Source organism: Amborella trichopoda, chromosome 11 (assembly GCF_054954075.1).
Source record: "Amborella trichopoda isolate Santa Cruz 75 chromosome 11, AtrichopodaSantaCruz75HAP2 v2.0, whole genome shotgun sequence".
Classification (NCBI taxonomy): Eukaryota; Viridiplantae; Streptophyta; class Magnoliopsida; order Amborellales; family Amborellaceae; genus Amborella; species Amborella trichopoda.
The window spans coordinates 35,337,873-35,362,949 of record NC_142346.1 but is presented as its reverse complement, the minus strand read 5'-3'; the positions used below and the strand labels follow the sequence as shown (position 1 = coordinate 35,362,949).

At 39.5% G+C, this 25,077-nt stretch overlaps 1 protein-coding gene across 1 annotated transcript; it reads left to right on the top strand.

Moving 5' to 3' along the window:
* Positions 1-13,025: 13,025 nt before the first annotated feature.
* Positions 13,026-16,522, top strand: LOC18436718 (G-type lectin S-receptor-like serine/threonine-protein kinase At1g34300). Its single transcript, XM_006846941.4, has one exon. The coding sequence runs from the start codon at positions 13,643-13,645 to the stop codon at positions 16,124-16,126; it is 2,484 nt and encodes an 827-aa protein (XP_006847004.2). The 5' UTR covers positions 13,026-13,642; the 3' UTR covers positions 16,127-16,522.
* Positions 16,523-25,077: the final 8,555 nt, after the last annotated feature.

Below are 25,077 nucleotides of genomic sequence, written 5' to 3'. Positions count from 1 at the left end.
AACATTTCTTCAACCACTTTCTAATGACTAATCTTCTTACCATGAAATTTGAAGGGATAAGAGAGGACTCAGAGACGAACACAACGGTCTAAGTCTCACTTCAAATGGACTTCAAACAAGAGAGATATGGTATTTTCAAGGGACCATGTTTTTGGTGGAAATTGTGTCAACAATACCAGTCAATTGCGAATGCAATTTCTTATGATATAAAAATCAATTAGTGGCACACCTTTTAAGGGTGATAAAGCATCGAGTCAAGAATCCAATGGTCTAAACCTCATAAGAAAATTCCTCATATTGAGAGGGAAATCTCCATTTTAATGACCGGGTATCACTCAGGGAGCATGAAACTTTGAAGGCTTTAACTGCCAGGCGATGCGAATGATGGCTGAATTCTCCTTCGGGCAGCCAAGATATGCGGATGATGGGTTAAGCCATCTCTGATTGATATAAAACTTCAGGGTGATGGTTATGATGCCTCAAACACGAATCCTTGAGAATCTCGGCTCAATCCCGAAAACTTCAAGTTTCGGAGTATCAGCCAGGGCATATCCTTATTGATGGTGGATACAGAGGTTAAGCCAAGTCCAAATATTGTTGAAATTATATAATTCTTGAACTTTAAGACATATGAGGCTTTAACATGTATATCTTCAGGGATTTTCCTCAATATATTAACATATGGTGAGGTTTCTCTTATGTTCCGTCTGTTAAAACCCCATATCTTAACTGACAATGGATTAAAAGAGTCATATCACATCTTACCCAAAACTAATCCAATATTTAGTGGAGAGACATCTATATGATATAAGAGTATAGGTATCACAGAGTTTCGTCTCAAATTGAAACGTCTTCATGATCTCTTGTCATAGACCCTAAGTTAAGATGCACATGTGTAGCTAATAATTGATTCAAGAAAATATGTATATCAAATTGTATCAGGTTCCTCCACATATCACTTGGATGGGCACATCAAGCCTTAGGAGTTTATGTATCCTAAAACTTGTCTTACGATGAGATGGTTTTTATATCATCTATTTATTGACCGTAAGTTAAACTTGAACATGCTTAATCGACGAGCTATCATATAATATCTTTTTATTGATCGTAAGTCAGGACATATAGGGGCTAATTTTATACGTCATTTTTTACGTACTTATATCTCCCACACGAATAAGGAGAGAGGCAGTAACAATTTGGTCTTACTAGTACTCAAAACACTGATAGACCAAAGTTGTGCCGCGAAATAAGTCTCGGACTAAGCAATCTGGGAGGAATGCTATCATGCCAAGGAAATGTTACAACTGTAGCCCTATGCTAGCGGCTTCAGAACAGTACCAGACTACCACCATCGCACTCAGAAGGTCAAAAAATCCCTGAGGACCAAATTTGGGCTCAATCAGACCATCCCAAAAGGGTCTACGCCTATATGGCCTCAAGGGGGGCAGGTTTTACACTATCGCGGTGTAGCTTCACTGAATCAGTCCCCAAGCTCAGAGGCTGCAACATTGCATCTTGAGATGGACTTCAAAAACCCACAGTAACTTCACTTAGAACTAAAAACGTTCAGACTTTGACATGTTCTAGATCACGCCAGACCCATCATTTTGACCTAGGGCATGCACTATGCCTTGACCCAGAGTCAAACTTCTTCTAGAAAGAAGGTGACCACAAAACCAAAAAAATTAAGGTTTTTAAGAAGAAGACATCTTGAATCTCGTGAAGCAATGCTTGGAATTCACGCATGGGATCATTGCGAGGACGAGTTCAATGCAACCACCTCGCGAAGAGCTATAAATTGGTATAACTATTATACGTGATCCAAGGCCCGATAAGTACAAATCCCCAGCTTGCTGGAAAAGCAAACCCGATCGGTCGTCGGAATCCCTTTTCTTGGTGATCTCCAAAATTAGGAAATGCCCAAATGAAGACCAAAACATACCAAACTTGGTGCAAAATGACTGTGACAGTTTCCTCTTTCACATGCAAGCAAAACGGAGACTCAGAGCATCATAGGTTGAATGACATTAGTGACGGAAGTTCACGAATCTGGCGGACTCTCACCACATGAGAAAAGCCTGCCTCAACACGACTAAAAGGCATTAAAATGCTCAGAATGGAACAAGCACTGAGGATATAACAATAAATCGATTGAACCATCGCTACAAGTCCACAGAAGCTTTCAAGATCTGGCAATGGTGGGAGGACCCTCAAGCAGGGATGGTTTCGTCATTAGCGTAAAATATCTTAAGGGTGTTTTGGTCATTGCACCTAATTTTGGGATTTTATTTTATTCTCTTTAATTGGAAATAAGCTTTGTTTTGTAGCATTCACCCTTGTTTTGTGAATCCTCTATATAACCAAGCTTAAGTCACTTGTAAAAGGGTAGATTATTAAGCATCATTCATAGCTAAAACAGAGGCATAACACTTGTTTTCACTCATCTTTTGCTTTTGAACCTTTAATCTCGTCGCTTTTTCAGAGAGAGAAAATACCCCTGAGTGTACGGTCCCATTTTTATCGGAGGGAGGAAACATCCCCACCTGCGCAGACACATTCTCTTCCTCTCTCTAGTCGGGTCACATCTCGTGCCCTCTCTCTCTCTCTTCTCCTCAACTCTACGCATCGTCTGCCCCAGGCAGCAGTCTGCACCCGCTAGGGATGCGTGGTCACGAGTACGCCTGCGAGCGCCAATCATCGGTTTCTCTTGCACCAATCTATGCCAGCCAGCCCGTCCCCCTGCAAGAGGGAACCACCACAAATGGGGGATAATCGAGCCTCATTGAAGTTGAGAGAGAGAGAGAGAGAGTCCTTATGACTTGAAGAGAGTCCCCGTCCAAATCGCACTAGTAGACAGTCGGAGGGCTTCGTGATTGTTCTAAGAAAGCAAACCGTCCTAATGTATCTCACAAACCCCAAACGGTGAGGCAAGGGCGCGAACGCACCTCCTCTGCCGTAAAATCTCTCTCGTTGTTGATTCTTATCTGCTCTCAGGAGAGCCAACGCCCACGTACCCATAGGTGCCTAGTACAAGCAGATCCCTGTGGTTGTTTGAGAGAGAGTTTTCTGCCTCGCTCATGCCACACACCCACCACGCACGAGGATTGACGAGAAAACCGAGCCCCAACCAACAGACTGACGAGTCAGGGTTTCGAAGGCATATTGAGGCCTTCATATCACGAATCCTGAACATATCATATTTGTCATATCATATCTTCATATAATGGGGCATATTTGAGCAGGTTTTATTAAGAACCATACTCGTATATTATCGACTATCGGTTAAGACAGTTATCCAGCGTGCGTTACCATCTTCACTGTATTCTTTAAAGATATATAAAGCATTCATTAGAAAGCACTTAGTCTTTATATGAGGACTAGGAAATACTCTCATCATCCAAAACATATGTTCAAAGGCCAAACTTATTCAACATATCCATCTTTCATCCAGCGTTTGCTACGACAGCCTATCCAGTGCACGTTTATAAGACTCACGCTTATCCAGTGTTGGTTTAAAACTTACGCTTGCGTCAACACCTCTATCAAGCGTTGGTTCAAGATCAGCTTTATCAACTGTTAGTTAGAATGCACCTAACCTCATATGAGGACTAAATGCATTTTGTAGAGGGGCATTTTGTAACGACCCAAAATTGTTCTACGTCAAAGAAAAAGGACACGCACGACAGGGAGTGCGACGCAATGCAGTTTGGAGAGGGGAGAGTGAGGCAGCGCCGTGCGTAAACAGAGGAAAGAGGTGACGCCGTTTGCATCAAGGGAGGAACGCCGCGCGTGAAATGGACTAACGCCGGCTGTGAAGTGAGGGGGTAACGCCAGCTGTGAAGTGAGGGACTAACGCTAGTTGTGAAGAGAGAGGGGCAGTGCCATCTGTGTAGAGAGAGAGAGCTATTGCCGTGTGTGTATTGGGTAACGCCATGCGTGAATGCTAGGGGGAAACCTTTTTATAATGTACTTGCATGAGCATGAGCACCATATGACACTTGCATGCCATTTAGCCCTTGCATGAATGACATTTGTCACTTGCATGTTTTCTCCCCTTTATGCTTATAAGTACCCCCACCCCATCCCTCTCAAGAGTTCTGCACCTTATCTCTCTCTTCCCCACGTTTTTCCCCCTTTAAGCCTTTAGGAATTCTAGCCTTTTGTGCCCACTATTGAGAGGCTTGAAGAGTGAGCTGTGTGAAGGATTTGAGATCACCATTGGAGCGCAAGGTAAGTAGATTATGCTATTATGTATCCACAGTATGGAGCATGTTTCTTAAGCATGAAAGTATGAGATTTAAGCATGAATGAAATATTGAATTAAGCATGAGTTAGGTTTGGAGCATGTATAGAAATTGTGTGAATGAATAGGATTGTATACATGTTTTGCATTCTGCTTTCCAAGAAGATGGTCTTGTCTGTAAGATATGCTATGCACTGTTGTAATTTCTGTTGAGCCTGAAATCTTTGAAATATGTTATGGCTGGACTGTGGAATTCGAGGAAGAATTGGGATTCTTGTGACTCTCTGTTGACCTATCAAATGATCTCAGAATTGTCTCAAATAACTACCATTGGAAAGATATCTAAGTCTATTTTGACTTTAATGCTTATGTCCAGTTGGGATTCTTGATAGTTTGGAAGATGCATTTCATTTTGTACTTATATGTCACTGTTAGCAGACTGTGATAATTTTCAAGAACCTTGTTTCTGTTGTACTGAGACTTTGCTTGAACTATTCAAGTCTAAATGACACGAAATCATAGCCATTTGAAAGATAAATGAGTCTATTGTGATTTTGATGTTTTAGCCTGGTTCTAATTCTGTATAATTGTGAAGTTATGATCCAAATTGTGGAGGCATGTCACTGATTAGCTGATTCATTGAATTTCAGAACTATGACATCGATTGCCATGGGTTTTGGCTGATCAAATGGAGTCCAATTGCTCCCAAATCTCTGCCATTTAAAAGATCAGTATATTGGCTTAAAGTAACATGAGAAATCATTTTGAGATGCCCTCTAGATTGAGAGTTATGACTTTAAAAAGGGGGACAGGTCACTGTAGTAGAATGCAGAAATTCCAGTACCAATATTTATGTTTTGCCTAAGCGTTGACTAATCAAATAACTATCAATTGGCTTCACACCACCTTTGGGTGAGAGGTAGTTGTGTTTGCTTCAATTGTCATGTTGTGACCAAGTTGTGATTCCTTATAAACCAGGTACTATACCCATTTTCTATGAACCTGCCACACCTGGAATAGGGAATATCATGAAACTATGAATACTCTAAATTAGTGAATGCTGTGTGATATTTAGGTAATTCATGTGAATGCTAATTAGTGAATGCTATGTGATATTCAAGTAATGAATGTGAATGCTAATTAGTGAATGTTGTGTGATATCCAGGTAATGAATGTGAATGCTAATTAGTGAATGCTATGTGATATTCAAGTAATGAATGTGATGCTAATTAGTGAATGCTGTGTGATATTCAAGTAATGAATGTGAATACTAATTAGTGAATGATGTGTGATATTCAGGTAATGAATGTGAATGTTAATTATGGAATACTATGTGATATTCAAGTAACAAATGTGAATGCTAATTAGTGAATGTTGTGTGATATTCAGGTAATGAATGTGAATGTTATGTGGTATTCAGGTAATGAATGTGAAGGCTAGTTAGCGAATGCTATGTGATATTCAAGTAATGAATGTGAATGCTAATTAGTGAATGTTGTGTGATATTCAGGTAATGAATGTGAATGCTAATTAGTGAATGCTATGTGATATTCAAGTAATGAATGTGAATACTAATTAGTGAGTGCCATGTGATATTCAAGTAATGAATGTGAATACTAATTAGTGAGTGCCATGTAATATTCAAGTAATGAATGTGAATGCTAATTAGTGAATGCTATACAATATTCATGTGATGAATGTGAATACTATACAATGAGTGCCAAATGGCGAATTTCATGTGTTAATCATGTAATAGGAATAAATGCCGAGTGATGGATGTTAAGTGAAGTGTGACTTGATATTATGCTTCAAGCATGACCGTTCTGTATTTGATAATTGTAAAAGTGATTTAAGTGATACTACGCATGGGCCAACCGTGGTAGTATGATAGTGAGGCCGGCAGTATTCCCTAACTCTCTATGATAGGGGGGAGTTAGGTTGGAAGTGTAATGGGTAGGTCGTGCTCCCCGAATTTCAGTGCATTATAAAAAGTTATAGTGAACCGTGTTTTGCAAGGCAAGTGCCAATTAAAAGCCCCAAAGCGTGCTCGGGACTGTGTGTGTGAGTGCGGGGCATTACTGAATGGGTCGCTCATTGTCATTTCCCTCCCTCCTAAGTGATAGTAGAAGTCCTTAACAGTAGGATTAGTTTGGCCTAATGAATAAGGCTTCTACTTTGGGACTAGGTGATTTAAAGAGTGCGTGATTGATACTTGATGTATGTATGTGAATTTTATTTAATCATGCTGACTGAATGATAGTTATGATATGGGTTACATCACCTGTAATTGATATGTTGATAAGACTGTTCTCTTGTTTGTGTTGATCTTTTGAAATCTGATAGATTGCTAGTGTATATGATATATGATATCTTATATTGTGCTTGCTCTACCTTGAAAAAGCATCATCTTAAAATTATGACATAACTATGATACATGATTCCTATTTTATGAGCATGGCATAGAATCTTGATCTGTGCTGTGAGAAAGCATCCATAAGAAGGGAAACATGATGTTGTGATCTAGTTATTGGGATTTTTAGCTCATTCATTTGCTTTTATTCTTGTAGTTTGATTGCTGCAGGTCGAGGACGGCAGGAGGTGATCGTGTTCGATGGACTGAAAGCCCAAGCTTGACGAGTGGATCTCTATTCTTGTGTAGGCTTTTGTTAGTCATCGGCCATACAGTTGTTGTATTATGAAGTTATGTATTTTGTGGTCGGGCCTGTAGTACCTTAGACGAATTGTGATATTTTGGATATTGTTTATGACCTTGGAGATTGTATATGGATATGAAATGGTTCTATTTTATCCAGTTTTTGCTATATTTCTGGTGGGTGCTTTGCTTTCTTTTGTGGTTTGTACTGATTACCGTTTTATAAAGCGTTGAGCCACTCCGACCCGAGTGGCGTACGTGACCTCCGGTCACGATCCCGGACTCTGCCGCCCTCCTTTATGGGACGACAGGGGTCAAGGGGCGGGGTGGTGACAGTTATGATATCAGAGCAACCATGATAAGATTCTTGGCCTAGAGAGTCGTAGAAGTGTCTCTAAAATAGTTTTGGCTGCGTCGGGGTGGTCCTATTATAGGTTGAGATGAAGAGGATCCGTGCCAACACTTTTGAGCATTGAATCTACACCTCTTGATCATACCTTAGTGTGTGCATACCTTCTAGAGAAACCTATTGGTGACTGGCTCAGGGTTTAGGTACTGTGGGATACAATTGGGAGACAGAGTCTTGCCCATAGAATTTGATTATCTTAGATGCTTCGATTTTGGACGCTTTTCTACGAGTGTGTTGGTTGTGTATTCATACCTCAGTAGATTGTTTGGAGAGGAATGCTATTATTAAACCCCCATTTATGTGATGATCAATTGTAAGATTTTGAGGACAAAATCCCTTTTTAGGGGGGGATGATGTAATCACCCAAAATTGTTCTGAGTCAGAGAAAAATGACATGCACGGCATGGAGTGTGAGGCAACGCTGTTTAGAGAGGGGATAGTGAGGCAGCACCGTGCGTTAACCGAGGAAAGATGTAACGCCTTGCGCGTCAAGGGAGGAACGCTACATATGAAATGGATTAATACAGGTTATGAAGTGAGGGGGTAACATCGGCTGTGAAGTGAGGGACTAACGCCAGCTGTGAAGTGAGGGGGCAGTGCTTGCTGTGAAGAGAGAGGAGTAATGTCGCTTGTGTAGAGAGAGAGAGCTATCATCATGTGTGTATTGGGTAACGTTGTGCGTGAATGCCAGGGGGAAACCTTTTTATGATGTACGTGCATGAACATGAGCACCACATGACACATGCATGCCATTTAGTCGTTGCATGAATGACACTTGTCACTTGCATGTTACCTCCCCTTTATGCTTATAAGTACCCCCACCCCATCCCTCGCAATTGTTCTGCACCTTCTCTCTCTCTTCCCCATGTTTTTTCTCCTTTAAACCCTTAGATAATTCAGCCCTTTGTGCCCACTATTGAGAGGCTTGAAGAGTGAGCTGTGTGAAGGATTTGGGATCACCATTAGAGCACAAGGTAAGAAGATTATGCTATTATGTATCAATTGTATGGAGGATGTTTCTTAACCTTGAAAGTATGAGATTTAAGCATGAATGAAGTATTAAATTAAGCATGAGTTAAGTTTGGAGCATGTATAGAAATTGTGTGAATGAATATGATTGTATGCATGTTTTGTGTTCTGTTTCCAAGAAGTAGGTCTTACTTATAAGATATGTTGTGCACTGTTGTAATTTCTGTTGAGCTTGAAAATTTGTGGGTTGATGATCTTGTGAGTCTAGTTAAAGCAAGAATTGGTTTCATGTGGTTATCTTGTGTAGTTTAGAAGTTATGCTTTGATCTTTGAAATATGTTATGGCTAGACTATGGAATTCCAAGGAGAATTGGGGTTCTTGTGACTCTATGTTGACCTACCAAATGATCTCAAAATTGTCTTAAATTATAACCATTGGAAAGATATCTGAGTCTACTTTGAGTTTGATGTTTATGTCCAGTAGATATTCTTGATAGTTTAGAAGATGTGTTTCATTTTGTACTTATATGTCACTGTTAACAGATTGTGATAATTTTCAGAAATATTGCTTTTGTTGTACTGAGACTTTACCTGACCTATTGAAGTCCAAATGACACGAAATCATAGCCATTTGAAAGATACATGAGTCTATTATGATTTTGATGTTTTAACCTGGTTCTAATTCTGTATAATTGTAAAGTTATGATCCAAATTGTGGAGGCATATTATTGATTAGCAGATTCAATGAATTTTAGAACTGTGACCTCCATTGCCATGGGTTTTAGCTGATCAAATAGAGTCCATTGCTCCAAACCTCCGCCATTTGAAAGATCAGTATATTAACTTAAAGTTGCATGTGGGTATCATTTTGAGACGCCTTCTAGATTGAGAGTTATGCCTTTGATAACCGGGATATGTATCTGTAGTAGAATGCAGGAATGTCAGCACCAATATTTATGTAGTGCCTAAGTGTTGATTAATCAAATGGCTATCAATTGACTTCATACCACCTTTGGGTGAGAGATAGCTGTGTTTGCTTCAATTGTCATGTTGTGACCAAGTTGTGATTCCTTATAAACCAAGTGCTATGCTCATTTTTTGTGAACCTGCCACACATGGAATAGGGAATATCATGAAACTGTGAATACTATAAATTAGTGAATGCTATGTGATATTCATGTAATGAATGTGAATGCTAATTAGTGAATGTTATGTGATATTAAAGTAATGAATGTGAATGCTAATTAGTGAATACTGTGTAATATTCAGGTAATGAATGTGAATGCTAATTAGTGAATGCTATGTGATATTCAAGTAATGAATGTGAATGCTAATTAGCGAATGCTGTGTGATATTCAGGTAATGAATGTGAATGCTAATTTGTGAATGCTACTTGATATTCGAGTAATGAATGTGAATGCTAATTAGTGAATGCTATGTGATGTTCAAGTAATGAATGTGAATGCTAATTAGGGAGTGTCATGTGATATTCAGGTAATGAATGTGAATGCTAATTAGTCAATGCTGTGTGATATTCATGTAATGAATGTGAATACTAATTAGTGAGTGCCATGTGATATTCAACTAATGAATGTGAATATTAATTAGTGAGTGCCATGTGATATTCAAGTAATGAATGTGAATGCTAATTAGTGAATGCTGTGTAAAATTCATATGATGAATGTGAATACTATACAATGAGTGCCAAATAGTGAATTTCATGTGTTAATTTTGTAATAGGCGTAAAAGCCGAGTGATGGATGTCAAGTGAAGTGTGACCTGATGTTATGCTTCAAGCTTGACCCTTTTGTGTATGATAATTGTAAAAGAGATTTAAGTGATGCTATGCACGGGCCACCCGTGGTAGTATGATAATGAGGCCGACAATATTCGCCAACTCCCTATGATAGGAGGGGAGTTAGGTTGGAAGTGTAATGGGTAGGTCGCGCCCCCTGAATTTCAGTGCATTATAAAAAGATATAGTGAACCGTGTCTTGCAAGGCAAGTTCCTATCAAAAGCCCCAAAGCGCATTGGGGACTGGGTGCGTGAGTGCGAGGGCATTACTGAATGGGTTACTCATTGTCATTTCCCTCCCTCTTGAGTAATGGTAGAAGTCCTAAACAGTAGGATTAGCTTGGCCTAATGAATAGGGCCTCTACTTCGAGAGTAGGTAATTTAAGAAGTGCATGATTGATACTTATGTATGTATGTGAATTTTATTTAATCATGCTGACTGAATGATAGTTATGATATGGTTTCCATCACCTGCAATTAATATGTTGATACGTCTGTTCTCTTGTTTGTGTTGATCTGTTGAAATCTGATAGATTGCTAGTGTATATAATATCTGATATCTTATATTGTGCCTGCTCTACCATGAAAAAACATCATTCTATAATAGTGGCATTATTGTGATGCATGATTCCTGTTTTATGAGCATGACTTAGAATCTTGATCTATGTTGGGAGATGGTATCCATAGGAAGGGAAGCATGATGATGTGATCTACTTATTGGCCCTTTTAGTTCATTCATTTGCTTCTATTCTTGTAGTTTGACTGCTGCAGGTCAAGGACGACGGGAGGTGATCGTGTTTGATGGACTGAAAGCCCACGCTCGACGAGTGGATCTTTGTTCTTGTGTGGGTGTTTCCTAGTTGTCGGCCATACAGTTGTTGTATTATGAAGTTATGTATTTTGTGGTTGGGCCTGTAGTGCCTTGGATGAATTGTGATATTCTGATTATTGTTTATGACCTTGGAGACTGCATATTGATATGAAATAGTTTTATTTTATCTAGCTTTTGTTATGTTTCTAGTGGGTGTTTTGCTTTGTTTCGTGGTATGTACTGATTACCGTTTTATAAAGCGTTGAGCCACTCTAACCTGAGTGGTGTACGCGACCTCCGATTGCGATCTCGCACTTTGCTGCCTTCACGTACGGGACGACAAGAGTCAGGGGGCGGGGTCGTGACACATTTTGAGTCCCTTAGAAGCTATGGGAGAGGCCGAGCCAAATTACTCGCCAAGCCTGAGTGGACTTAGGTGAGTCTTGTCATACACTGAGAGAGAGAGAGAGAGAGAGAGAGAGAGAGAGAGAGAGAGAGAGAGAGAGAGAGAGAGAGAGAGAGAGAGAGAGAGAGAGAGAGAGAGAGAGACTTGGCTCATCTAAGGTAGACAGCCGCCTAGGGCATAGGTTCATGCTTCTATTGAAAGGATCTTCTTAACAATCTATCATCAAAAAGTATTGGAAATAAGATCTTTAGTATTGATGTTCACCATGTTAAATACCTCCTTCTTTTTCCTTCTCTTAGGATGTTTGGTGATAAATTATTAATCATTTGTGACAAGTTGATTAGATTTTTGTCATTTTTACCGACTTTTAAGTTGTATCGTATATTTTATCTTCTTCAACATTTTTCCCAATAAATAGTTAATTATTTTTCTTCCCAAATGATACAATAATAACATTAGATATGAGTTCTTTTGTATTTTTTCTCGGTTGACCACTAATTTCATGTCATTTTGCACTATTAAAAATTGTCCCATATAAGTTTTATTTTATTAGTAAGTATTCTTTTTATTTCCAAACCATCCCCCTCAGACATTTAATCTCCAAACTGCTATCTTATTCTAAGTAGAAAATAGGTTTGAACATTGGATATTCAAACGAACTTTTTGGAGTAAAAAAATTCATTCAAACGTCTAATGTTCGAACCGCTTTTCTCAATAAAGAAAATGACAAGTGGGGTAGCTTGAATATCCAATCTACAAATTATTCATTTCTCTTTTTTTTTTTTAATGAAAAATTAATTTAGACTATGGACATCTAAAACTAGTGTATTTTTTCAAATGAAAAGACGGTTTAAAATTTAGATGTTTAAACCAATTTTTATGGCAGGCTCTAATGCAATATTTGAACTGCATTTTCACTAAAAAAAATGACAAGCAGGATGTTCAGGCATTCTATGTCCAAACTACCCACTTGTCATATGATTTTTGAATTGATCTTTTCACTCAAAAAAATTGATTTTGATATCCAACTGACGATTTACTTTTGAGTTTGTATATTATGAGACCATTTATTTTTGATGCATGGAGGTACAATTACTTTTGGCCGTTGAATGTGAAATCCAATAATGAAAATGTGTCACAACATTTAAGAATGATATTTCCTCAATTACTTGATTTCAAATCTAACAGATGATTGTGACCTCTTTGTATAAAAAATAGTCTCATTATTTATATTATTCACTTTTTTACTTAAAAAAAAAAGAAGGAAAAACTAAAGACACGTGTTTGGGAATTGAATGTCTAGAATGGTGGTAGTTCCAAAATAAAGAAAAACTAAAGGATTAAAGCATAAAATTGAACATAGTAGTAATCTATTTTAAGTTAGGGAAATATATCTATGCACTTAAGAGATATGAACAATTACTAAATCTCCACAATACTAAATAAATATATTTTATTTCTAGAAACATAATTTAATTTAACCTGATGAAGAAGACCTAGTATTTATACCAAAATAACACAAAGACCTAGTAAAAGACCACGGCTGATGACGCAATTGTTTTTCCTTTCTTGTTCTCTTTTGTTTGATACGTTATAGTCCTAATGGCATTCATTGCGTGTAAACTCGATGCATCACCGTTCATTTTAACTTCTTTGGATTAGATACGAAGAGATTAGACTAGTCCTGTAATTCGTAGGAAATAAGAGGGGCATCATCGTCAATGTTTCAAGTCAGTGGAGAGAGCAAAAATCAGCGACGACTTTTATTTGTTCCGTGCACGGCATGCGCTGCACCATGGCCACACACTCATTTTCTCTCTCTAAAAGACCACCCCTCTGAGTCTATCTCTCTCTCTAAAACCAGAGTCTTTCTCAGTCTGATTCAAAATTCATATTATCCTTGTGTCTCTCTCTCTTTCAAAAACCAGTCTTTCTTACTCTGATTCAAAATTCATAGTATCCTTGAGTCTCTCTCTACAAAACCAGAGTCTTTCTCAGTTTGATTCAAAATTCATAGTATCATTGAGTCTCTCTCTACAAAAGCATCGGCCTTTCTTTAAGCTTTACCACCCCTGGTTGCGTCCATTTCGGGGCGAGAAGAACAGACACTCAGCTGAAGTCTCTCTCTCACCCCCACTAAAAAACCAGACTCTTGACGTTTGAATTCTCTCTCGCTCTCTCTCAAAGAGACTGGACTTTTTGATGTGAACTTTGAAGTTTGAACTTCCCTTCCCATTTATCCTCCCCTTGCAGGGCGAGAAAATCAGAAAACCAGCTCTTGTTCTCTACCCACCAAAGCAATCAGTTTATCTCTTTGAACTCTAGTTTCAGAGCAGAACCGTCAGAGAAGAAGCAGATGCAACTTCTCCCAAAAATGTCACCTTTCTGGTTCCCCATCCTTCTTTCTCTCTCTTTATTCATCATAGCGCCCCCAATTTCATGTACCATTCCCCTTAACTCAGTCCTTAGAGCTCCAAGTGGAACATGGAATTCACCCAGCTCCACCTTCTCCTTTGGTTTCATGGCCTCTCCCTCTGACCCCAATCTCTATCTTCTTGGGGTTTTCTTCTCAGCTGGAATCATATGGACTTCAGGTCCTCAACCTGTGGATTCAGGGGCGTCTCTCTCTCTTCTCTCTAATGGAAACCTTCGCCTAATCAATGGTTCAGGAGCCCAAGTTTGGGAATCAGGAACTGCAAACATGGGTGTCTCCTCTGCAACTCTCGAGGAATCAGGGAACTTCATCCTCAGAAATTCAAGCTCTTCGATATGGGAAACCTTCAAAAACCCAACTGATACGATCATGAAAGACCAAAACTTCACTCTAGGCATGAAATTGACTTCAGGGTCTTACTCTTTCTCTCTCAATAAAACTGGGAACCTCACCCTAACTTGGCAAAACAACGTCACTTATTGGAGCGAGGGCCTGAACTCGACGTTTGCTCGAAATTTGTCAAACCCTGTGTTATCTCTCGGGCAAGAAGGGCTCTTGATTCTCTCTGACCCATCTTTCTCCCCACCAGTTACCATGGCCTACAGTAACGACTATGCAGAGAGTGCGGATATTATAAGACTGGTAAGGCTCGATTCAGATGGTAATCTCAGATCATATAGCTCGCCAAGAACCACTACAAGCTTGAATCCTCAATGGTCAGCTGTTGAAGATCAATGCAAGGTCTATGGCTATTGTGGAAACATGGGTATTTGCACGTACAATGATACAAATCCAATATGCATTTGTCCATCACAGGATTTTGATCCAGTCGATCCCAATGATTCGAGAAAGGGGTGCAAAAGGAAACTGGAGCTCGCTGCTTGTTCTGGTAATACTTCCATGCTTCCATTGGATCACACTGAGTTCTTTAGCATTAATACTGGTTTACGGAGTCAAACTTTCTTCATGGGTGTCAACCCGTGTCGATTGAATTGCCTTGTGGATTCGACCTGTCAGTTTTCAACCTCTCTTGGTGATGGATCAGGCCAATGTCTGCAGATGCTTTCAAACTTTGTAAGTGGCTACCAGTCACCCAATCTTCCGAGCACTTCATTTGTTAAGATCTGTGGCGCTGGTATTCCTAACCAGTCCCTTCAATCTCATAACCAGAACAAAATCAGAGCCTCTAAGCTCACAGTTTGGGTAGTTTTATTAGTGGTTTTAGTCACGATTTTAGCTCTTGTTGCTATAGAAACAGGTCTATGGTTCTGTTTCTGCAGGAACAATAAGAAATTTGGGGCTTTATCAGCTCAATATGCCCTTTTGGAGTATGCATCAGGCGCCCCAGTTCAGTTTTCTTACAAAGAGTTGCAGAAGGCGACAAAAGGGTTTAAAGAGAAGCTTGGGGCTGGCGGTTTTGGGGCTGTTTATAGAGGGGTTCTTGCTAATAATACAGTGGTTGCAGTGAAGAGGCTAGAAGGGATCGAGCAAGGGGAGAAGCAGTTTAGAATGGAGGTAGCCACAATAAGTAGCACCCACCATTTGAATCTGGTCCGATTGATAGGCTTTTGCTCAGAAGGGAAACACAGGCTTCTGGTTTATGAGTTCATGAAAAATGGGTCTCTTGATTGCTTCTTGTTTCATGGTCTGGAGGCGTTGGTAAATCTTGATTGGGAAGCTAGGTTCAATATTGCTCTTGGAACAGCAAGAGGCATAACTTACTTGCATGAGGAGTGTCGAGATTGCATAGTTCACTGTGATATCAAGCCAGAAAACATTCTTTTGGATGATAATAACACAGCTAAAGTCTCTGATTTTGGGTTGGCTAAGCTTATCAATCCAAAAGATCATCGGTTTCGAACCCTTACAAGTGTTAGGGGAACGAGAGGGTACTTAGCACCAGAATGGCTTGCAAATCTTCCTATAACTTCAAAATCTGATGTATATAGTTATGGGATGGTTTTATTAGAGACAATTGGAGGGAGAAGGAACTTCGATGTATCAGAAGAAACAGGGCACAAGAAGTTTTCGATGTGGGCTTACGAGGAGTTTGATAGTGGAAGAATTGAGAGTATAGTTGATAAAAGGCTTGGTGGGGAGGTTGATATGGAGCAGTTAAGCAGGGCAATTCAAGTGAGCTTTTGGTGTATTCAAGAGCAACCTTCACAGAGGCCTATAATGGGGAAAGTAGTGCAAATGCTTGAAGGGATCACGAATATTGAGAGGCCACCTGCACCTAAGGCGAGAGAAGGAAATGTTAGCATAGTTAGTGGTGTCTCAAGCGCTACCTCAACCACTCTGGCCTCTGCCCCTCCAACCTCACCATCTTCTTCTCTACTGGCAGTGAGATCATCGGCATCGAGAAGGAATACTGAGAAGCTGCCTTCCTTTACGTTTTCTGAGTAAAATACTGGTGCTTATGTGCCCAATCAACAAGTTTGACCAAGGTACATTCAAGCTTTGAACTTGGGTTACATGGCCGATGTTATAATTGTCTATAAGTTATGCTTTTCCTTGCTCTATACATGGATTATGGAAATATTTGTTCGGGGTAGTTGGAAGCTGGGAGATGTAATTTATTATTGAATTTGTATGTCGAAGGGTATTCACTTAACTATACTTTTTTTTTTTTGTTGGGAAACTGTGGTATGTAGGAACCTAAAGGTTCAAAGTTTTTTGTTTACTGTGTGCAATGAGAACAGATGGGCTAGAACTGTTAAGGTGATAGTGTTTATATGAATGTGTAAAGTCATAAGCCCTTGTTTTGGGCAACCTTTGAAATGAAAATCCATGCATCTGAAATATGTATGTGTCTTTCGCTCCCTCAAGCTCTTGTACCCTCTAACAAATTTTGTTAAGCACCTTTCTAATTTCCCGGGGGCAGGACTTTTCCCTGCTGCTCCACTGGACCATGTTTTTAGGAATCCCCCTCAATGATGACCCTATGTCAACATTTTGCAATATCCTAAGGCCTTGTAGTAGCGAGTGGGCCGTGGCCTTATTAAAACGGTGCCCAGGAGTAGTCCCAAGTAGCAACACACAAGTCTGACACACAGATTTCCAAGGAGGCCAGCCACCCGAGTTACCTTTGGTGCTACTGTTAAAATTGAGTTTCAGGGCCCCTACCAAGGAAGGGAAGGAGAGCCATCCGTACGGTCTACTCCTCTTCGGAAGATGATTATGGCGATATCTTTGGCGTAGGCTTCTAAATCAGTGAACTTTTCTAACAATTCTTTATTGGCTTGGCCCAGGAAATCATAGTGGCCGCAATTTACGTGTAATTTAGGAAACGCCGGTCTGAACTTCTTCTAAGGCCTATTGGCTCTGACTAGCCAAAGTGTCAAAGTGTAGCTAGTAGCAATAATCCCATTGAAAGTGGCCCTATTTCAGAAGCTACAGGGATAGCCATTTGGGTAAACAAGGAGTTAACCAATTCGGGTACAACGCACTGTAAATGAAACATGCCCAGCACACAAAATCAGACCTTAAAAGACAAAGGGTAATGTCAGAACAAGTGGCTTGCCATTTCTGCACCTTTATTGCACGAGATATATGTTCATAACATGCATCCCTCTATTTTTAAGATGATCAACAATGAGGACCTTGTCCAAAACCCCAGCCAAGGTAAAAGCCTGAGTCTTTGTGTGGTTCCTGAATCTCAACGTGGAGTGAGCCACTGAGTTCCCTAGCCTGAAACCAGAGAGTAACATGATTTCATAGAGAACTCACCGTCGAGGTCTAGTTCCCAACTTAATTTTTCTCTAGTAGGGCAGTAGTGAAAATTGAAGAGATCACACTGTAATTGAACAAAAGCAGCAGCTTCATGGTCTCTGTGCCTCCGATGCTAGGACTCTTGTCCTTCTGGTTTCGCACCAATACGCAAACATGCTTCTTCAACTATGATGTTGTGCCATGAGGCTAATACATATAGTTCCAGATAGGGGCATAGGAGCCTGTCCAGAAGCCACTTCTGAGTCTGGTTATTGGTAGGTCTGCCATTGGCTAACAAAAGTCTGGTTTGAGCATCAAAAGAGGGTTCGCATCTAATTGATAGTTCTTTCACACTCATGATAGCCTACCTTTACCTCATTGTGCCATTACTAAACTGCCTGAATCAGCAACTCAATTTCTTCGTAACCACTTTTTTTCCCACAGATGAAGTGGCTCATGCCCACATCTCCACCGCCACTTTGTTAACAGATCCTGATTCGTTTCTTTTAGCTCTAAACCCCACACCAGCTTCTTTCTTCAGGTGACATACCACGTTCCTTCTTACTAGATGGTACATTCGGCTGTCCCCCGAGCCTGTCCACAAGATCAACTTCATTAAACTTTAAGGGTATTAGCTATTGAGGCTGAGGTAAGGTAGATGGATATAAAGTAGGCGGGAAATTGGTCAGAGCAGCCTCTGCTCCCCATTGCCGATGCTGAGAGATCTTCATCTCCAACAAATCGTTACCATATACTGCCTGTACAATCATGTTGAAGGACTGTCACAATTGGGAACAAGAAGGGCGAGAGGGGGACCCCTTCCATAATTCCCTTGGTGTCCTTAAAGAATCCCTTTGGGCTTCCAATAACCCATACAAAGAAGTGGCCATTGACAAGCAACACTCAATCCAATGTCTTCAATTACGCCCAAACCCCAATAATAGCATGATATTTTTAGGTGTCCCAAACAACTCTATCATTGACTTTTCTGCAAATCCTACTTGCATGTGGCCTTGGCTGCCTGTCAGTGTGCCTTGAGTGGATGCACTCATGTGCAACCAGGATGCTATAAAAAATCTGTCGCAAATGTCATTTGTGGGGGGTTATAACCTATCCTAGGATTGTTCTCACCTAGTTGCGTAGACTATGGCTATAATTTCCTATTGATTATCAAGGAGGCTGATGGGCCGAATGTCATTGATGGCCTCAATGCCTTTCTTCTTCAGTCCCAAGTGTATCATGAGGCATTCATCACAATATTGACCTTGCTGATCTGATAGAATTTCTCGAACATCAATAGAAGCTCTTCCATGGTTAAATCCCAGAACTCCTGGAAGAACATGGAAAAGCATCAGGTCCAAGGACGTTATCTCTTCCCAAACTAAAAACTGCTTCCTTGATCTCCTCCACTTCAAAGGGCCTTTCCAGCCAATTGGCACTCTCAGGGGAAAGGTTATTGAACGGTGCCGCTTTGATGTTCCTTGCCCACTTCTGCTCAGCTCTCAAAGCCTGCTATGGCTGACGATTGCCATTTTTGTCGCTGCCGTATCTTGGGTTTGATTTCCTGTTTAGTTTGAGCCCCTCTGTATTATTTGACCTTAATCTAGAGCTGGCAATTGTGTGGCTTATTTTGGTGTTGCTGTCCTCCCCCTCTCTAAGCCATTTGACCCTTGATCTCTGCTGCAAGAATATGCCTTCCATTCTGAGGAACGTTTTAGAGATACCCTTATATCAGGTCTCCTTTTGTCCTCCTCTTGGAGAAGAGGCATCTCATTCTCTTCCATCTTGTCCAAATGGCCCAGGTTTCTGGATGACTTGGCCATTTTAGTCTGCAAGCTGTTGAAATGTTCACTGTTCCAGCTCCTAAGGTTCTCTTAAGGACCTGAAGCTTCTTGCACAATCTGTAGCTCTGCCACCCTTGAACTTGGATGGAGGACCACCGGCTTTTGATTAGATGTGCCAGGCTTCTGTCTTCGAGCCACATGAGCTCAAATGAAATCAGAAGTTGATGGTCTGGAGCTAGAAACTGCCGAGTCCAAATGGAGACCTGGTACCAAACACGCTCTGGGAGAGCCCTCATGTTGGTACTGACTAAATGAGATTCCTAGGAAGGGAATACCAGGAATATATTAAGCTTGGTCATAACTGCCCTCTCAGAATAACATGTAAATGCTCTACCTGTTGTTCACATTTAAAAAGCAATGAAAAGGGTGGAAATTTGAAAGGGAGTGAGGTCCTCACCATGCATGTGTTGTCTGTGTGCACCTATGTGTATATAGGTATGTATATGTCATGTGTCCATGCAATCATGATATTTATATCTAAAGAACTAACCCATAGTCAAAAAGTTGAAACTGTATAAAATATGTCCAATACATTAAAATTATAATGAGGCATATGGTTGGTTTATTCATTTCTATGGATATTTATCATCTATAAAAGTCGCCCTCAACCGACCTCTGCACACACACAGAGGAAGTGTGGGAGAGATTGATTTTTATTAGTTGTGCCACATTCTACATATATTTCTTTTAATAAATCCTGGGATTTTGCAGTTGTCTGTGAAGAAATAAGCAATGTCGCTATTTTTGAAATTCAGGAGATCACTTGAAGTATGTAGTGTTATTTTTTGGCATCTAGTGATTAGGGAGCAATACCCTAGTAATGATGACATATAATAATGGGAGATGAGAATTGGTAGTGAGGACCCCTTTGCATGATCCAAAAATTCCTTCACATAAATATTTCGTAGGGATCCTTGATAGAGGATGTGGTTTCTTTCTTTTTCTATTCTTATTTCTTAATTGGTGTGTTTGGGTATGAGCTTGCATCTTAGAAGACTCAGCGCATTTTGAATATCATCATTTTGGTAAATTATGATTGGAGTCTCTTGGGTAAGGGCCCCAAACCTCAGTGCAACAGGCTGAATGACTTGGATCTGGAGCCTCAGCTCATCCTGCATGTAAGGTAGACTGTCACTAACACTGCCTATGAGCTTCCATTCTTTAGGAGAGAGTTGAATATATTCCCAGTGATCTCACATGCAGCAAGCCATGATTGACTGAAAACCCTATGCATTAATATCATTGGCCTTGCCATGTTAGAGCTCTAACTTAACTGTACTGTTTATGTAATCTGTAAAGTCCCAATTCTATGTTAATTGTATTGTGCATGTGACATTTCAATTATTATGGTACACTATTTGGGGTTTGCATCTACAAATATCAAGAGCTGGATTATAAACTTTAGCCTTGAAAGAGGATTTTGCGGGTTCTGCATTCATGCAGTTGGTGTAGATCAATATATTTCTCTCCCCATATATTGAAATTATTCATTTTTTGCTTGTTTGAATCTATAACTAAAAATTTGGGGAAGTTATTGGGGACACCTTCAACATAAGTTTAGAGAACCTTCCACAGAAGCAACTCTCTCCACTTAAAGCTACTGATCTGAACCTGTTCTTTTATTTTTTGTTTTAGTTTAGCGGGGTTTCAAGCCTTGGATGAATGAACATTGGTTAAAAAGTTTCAGAATTTCTCATCTGGATTAAAATCCCATTCCCTGAGCTCTTGCTAGTATACTCTCAGAACTTGGGCTCTAATGGGTTGAGGTCCCCAGCTTTGAACTTCAGTGGATAAAGTTTTATTAAAGTAAAATTCGGGCATCCTAATCTCTTTGGTAAAGCGATTCATGTCATATACTCGTCTTAAAAAGTGAACCCTTAGTTTGTATAGGACTGAAAGTTAAAAATTTTGTGGTCTGGGTCTGATGTCGTTAAGTCTAACGTTTGAATATGAATGCTCAATAACCTTTGCTCTTGCACTAGGTGGCCCTCTAGTGCATTTTTCACTTCCAAACTTGGCTATGTTGACAAGAGAAATGAATTCACTAGAGCTCGTAGATAATGATTCATCATCTCCTGTATTTCTAGGCACGAGTCAGATTAAGAACCTGCTCTGTTCCAAGAGGAATGAATTTTGTAGGGTTCTTAGCATTCTCGGCTTTTTCTCTATGTTGGGAGAAATAGGAATTGGACCAGGCATTTTGGACTCCCAAGGAGGTATTTATTGCAATGATTTTACTTTGGGTTTAAAAACTCCACCATTGTCAGGCTCAAGCCTTGATGAGAAAAGAGGTAGATTGTGTTAGGTTGGCAGCCAGCGGAGAACATTTCCTACATTCCTATCTTCAATCCTGATCCAATATTATAATAGCAAAATGTAATTCATGTAGTTGACCCCAAATAGTTAAGGCTCAGGTGATGATGATGATCTTACGTCTGGGCCCCAATAAGAAAAAAAGAAAGATAGAAAGTTCCTCTTAGCCTGGTTGCATTTGTAGAGAGGTTTGGGCTTTCTGCAATAGCAGATATAAAGAAGATACCGGGATGGAAATCCTCACTAGCGAGAGAGAGAGAGAGAGAGAGAGAGAGAGAGAGAGAGAGAGAGAGTTTGAAACAGGATATAAACAGCTCTCCTGTTAACTGTAGACGACTGAGTGAGCTGCTTATATCTTGTTTGGAACTGATTAGGTGCTAGAGTTATGGACTCATTATTAAAAATCTCCTAAATATATGTAGGTGAAAATTCGATAAAATTAAAGTCCTGTGTTGCTAAAAATACAGTAAAAATATTTATATAGATAAGGACATGAAAGACAAACACATCTGGTGAGGGAGTAATGGCGAGTTACAATCGGTATAATGGTGAGTTTTCCTTATGTTGGAGGTGCTCATTTTTACAGAAGCATCATATTGAACACCATAGTGGGAAAATTATTTGGAAGCTTGGTTACTGACCAAGTTTAGTGAGTGGATCAGTATTGTTCACCGATTCCATCATTTTCGAATTTTGAGAATTTTTGAGACCCCCATGTTGTTGTTACCTGTCTTTACATTCCAATAGCTATTAATGCGAACCATAACAAGACTTTTGAGGGAATTATGGTTATAATGATACAAATTCTTTGACTTTTGTGCTGGTTTGTAAGCCCTCTGATGATACAGTAGTGAAGAAATTTTTCTTAGTTTTAAGAATTCCAATCTCTCTCTCTCTCTCTCTCTTTGAAACAAAATCGAAGAAATCTTTCATAAAATCTTTGATAGTTTTAACAATTCCAAAAGCGCTCTCTCCCCCACAAGAGCCATGCTTGAGCTTCATTGGTTAAGGTGGTGCTGGTGACTGCAACGCCACAGCTCCAGTTCAAATCCAGCCTATGAACTCCAAGAAAAAAGAAAGGTAGAACGATGTAGAACAACAATGCTTTATAAAGAAGATACTAAAAGTCAAATGCAAGATCTGATAATCAAATAATATTGCCACGCCAATTCGAAATCCAAAAGCTCTTTTAGTTATTTTACGAGGTCACAAATGCCCTTAGTTGTCAAAATGAAATCTGAAATCTGATTAGCTAGGATTTTGTCCCAATGCTTGAGGAATATCTTTTTGGACTTTGAGCCCGATGAAAAGCATACTCCCAACAAATTAATGCTTCAAAAGATAAAAAAAAAAGTGTATCTCCAATGGCTATGCTGCATAGATCCAGTACAATATATGTTAGGAGATATGAGTTGGTTCACGCGAAAGACTAAAAAAAGGTTAAAGGGTAGGCTCAAATTTTTTTGGGTAATTCAGTGGGAAAGATAGGCGCTTACCCATATTTTTAATAGATTAGAAAGTTACAATTTGAAAGTGTAAGAATGGATACCACGATGTGGTAATTGGGTGTGGGCATGCTACCACCACAACCCCGGCTCCTTTCCTAGGGTAGGCTCAAAATTGACAGGCTTTAGTCACAAGTGTGGCAGCTAATTGGTAGGGCTTGAGCCAAGCCAGTTCTACCTCAAGCGGGGCCCTAAGGCCGGCACCAGACCCGAAAATTGAGTTCCTTGCCCAACTAATGATGCGGGCATAGCCCATTTAACCCAGAATAAATCACTTCAGGTCCTATATAAGTATATTAATATGTTTTGTATATGAAATGTATAGTAAGAGAACCGTTAGGCCAGTATAGGGTTGGCGTAGGCCTGGCTCGAAAATATTTTGGGCCTACCAAGTCAAGCTAGGTCCAAGCTCTCTTTTCTTGTTGTGAAGCCCGAACCCGGCTCAAAATTGGATTCAGTCCAAAAGCCTATAGGCTAGTTTGGACCTGTTGGTAGCTGTAATATGATGTAGGAAGGAAATGCGGGAAGTTAAATCCACCCATTTCCTAGCTTAAACAAGTAAAAGCAACAATATTAGAGAAAGGATATGGCTTTAAATAATAAGAAAAACTTTCCTCTTTCATAAACTAAAATTTATTCCAATAACATCTGCCTCTTAAAATGTGACATCCAACCTTTTATAAGCCCTATGAAACCGTGACTTAGATCCAAATAAACATTTAAGACTATAAAATACACCTAAAATAATACTAAAATACCCATTTGAATAGTACCGCATAAACACTAACTGCGAATAATAATGCATCAACAGTCATTGTGAACACTACCATGAATTGTACTTGTAAATAATAAATTAAACAAATATAAAAAAACCTTAGGATCTCAAAAATAAATCCTAAAACTAAAATCATATTATACATTATTTGAAATTAAATAGAAACTAAAAATAAGTATAATTTTTCCCTCCATTATTTTACCCTGGTTTGAGAAAACTCGTCTTTGAGTTTTGAAATGTGCTAAGATGAATTCAGCATCAAAACTGCATTCTTCAACCTTCTTCGTTTTTGTTGGCTCAAATACTATTGGGCAAGCTTTTTATGCTTCCCCTACAACATAGAAGTTCTATCCTCCCCCTTATCCAACCATCCATTCTGAATGGATGGCTAAGATTGCCCCAATCACAATGTCACGTCTCTACACTATTTTATTTTTAATTTTTTTTTATAAACTATTTTGACACCAAATTTTGGACGTCCATACCTCTATTATATTGGGATATAGATATCTTGGGTTCATATTGATATACATCACTATGGATGTATATGTATATATCTCTTGATAAGGTTAGGTATCTAGAAGATAAAGATTAAGTTACTTGATCATCAAGTTATCATACCATAGTTATCTCCTCTAATCGTGTGATTGTCCTCTATATAAAGAGGAACTTATTGATGTAAATATTCATCCAATATAATGAAGATATCGCCGGTTGGGCTTTGGATCCGTGGATGTAAGGATTCAGTTTGAACCACATAAATATTCTCTCTCCCTTCTTTGTTCCCACAAATTCTAATATGGTATCAGAGCCATAAACTCCTCGGCTCAGATCTGATATCGGGAATTTCAAGACCATCTGCAACCACCAATCCTTGTTGATGTGTTGGTAGCATGACCTTTATTCTCTCATGATGTCCAAGGATCGAGTTGGTAAAAAGAGGGAGAGAGACATGATGGTGATTCTAGGGTTCTCTGTGAACGATGACGATGTGAAGCGAGTACTAAATAGTATCTAGGGTTCTTTGTCTCAAATTACAACTGCAACCCTTGACCTCCAAATCATTGGCATGGATCAATTTGCTATGGTGGAAGAATTAGCTTTTCTTATTAAAGATAACTTATCTTATAAGCATCTCATTCTTTCAATGGAAGATGTCTTAGCCAAATTCCTTCAACGAAATACATGCTTCGAAAGGTTGTCTTGGAG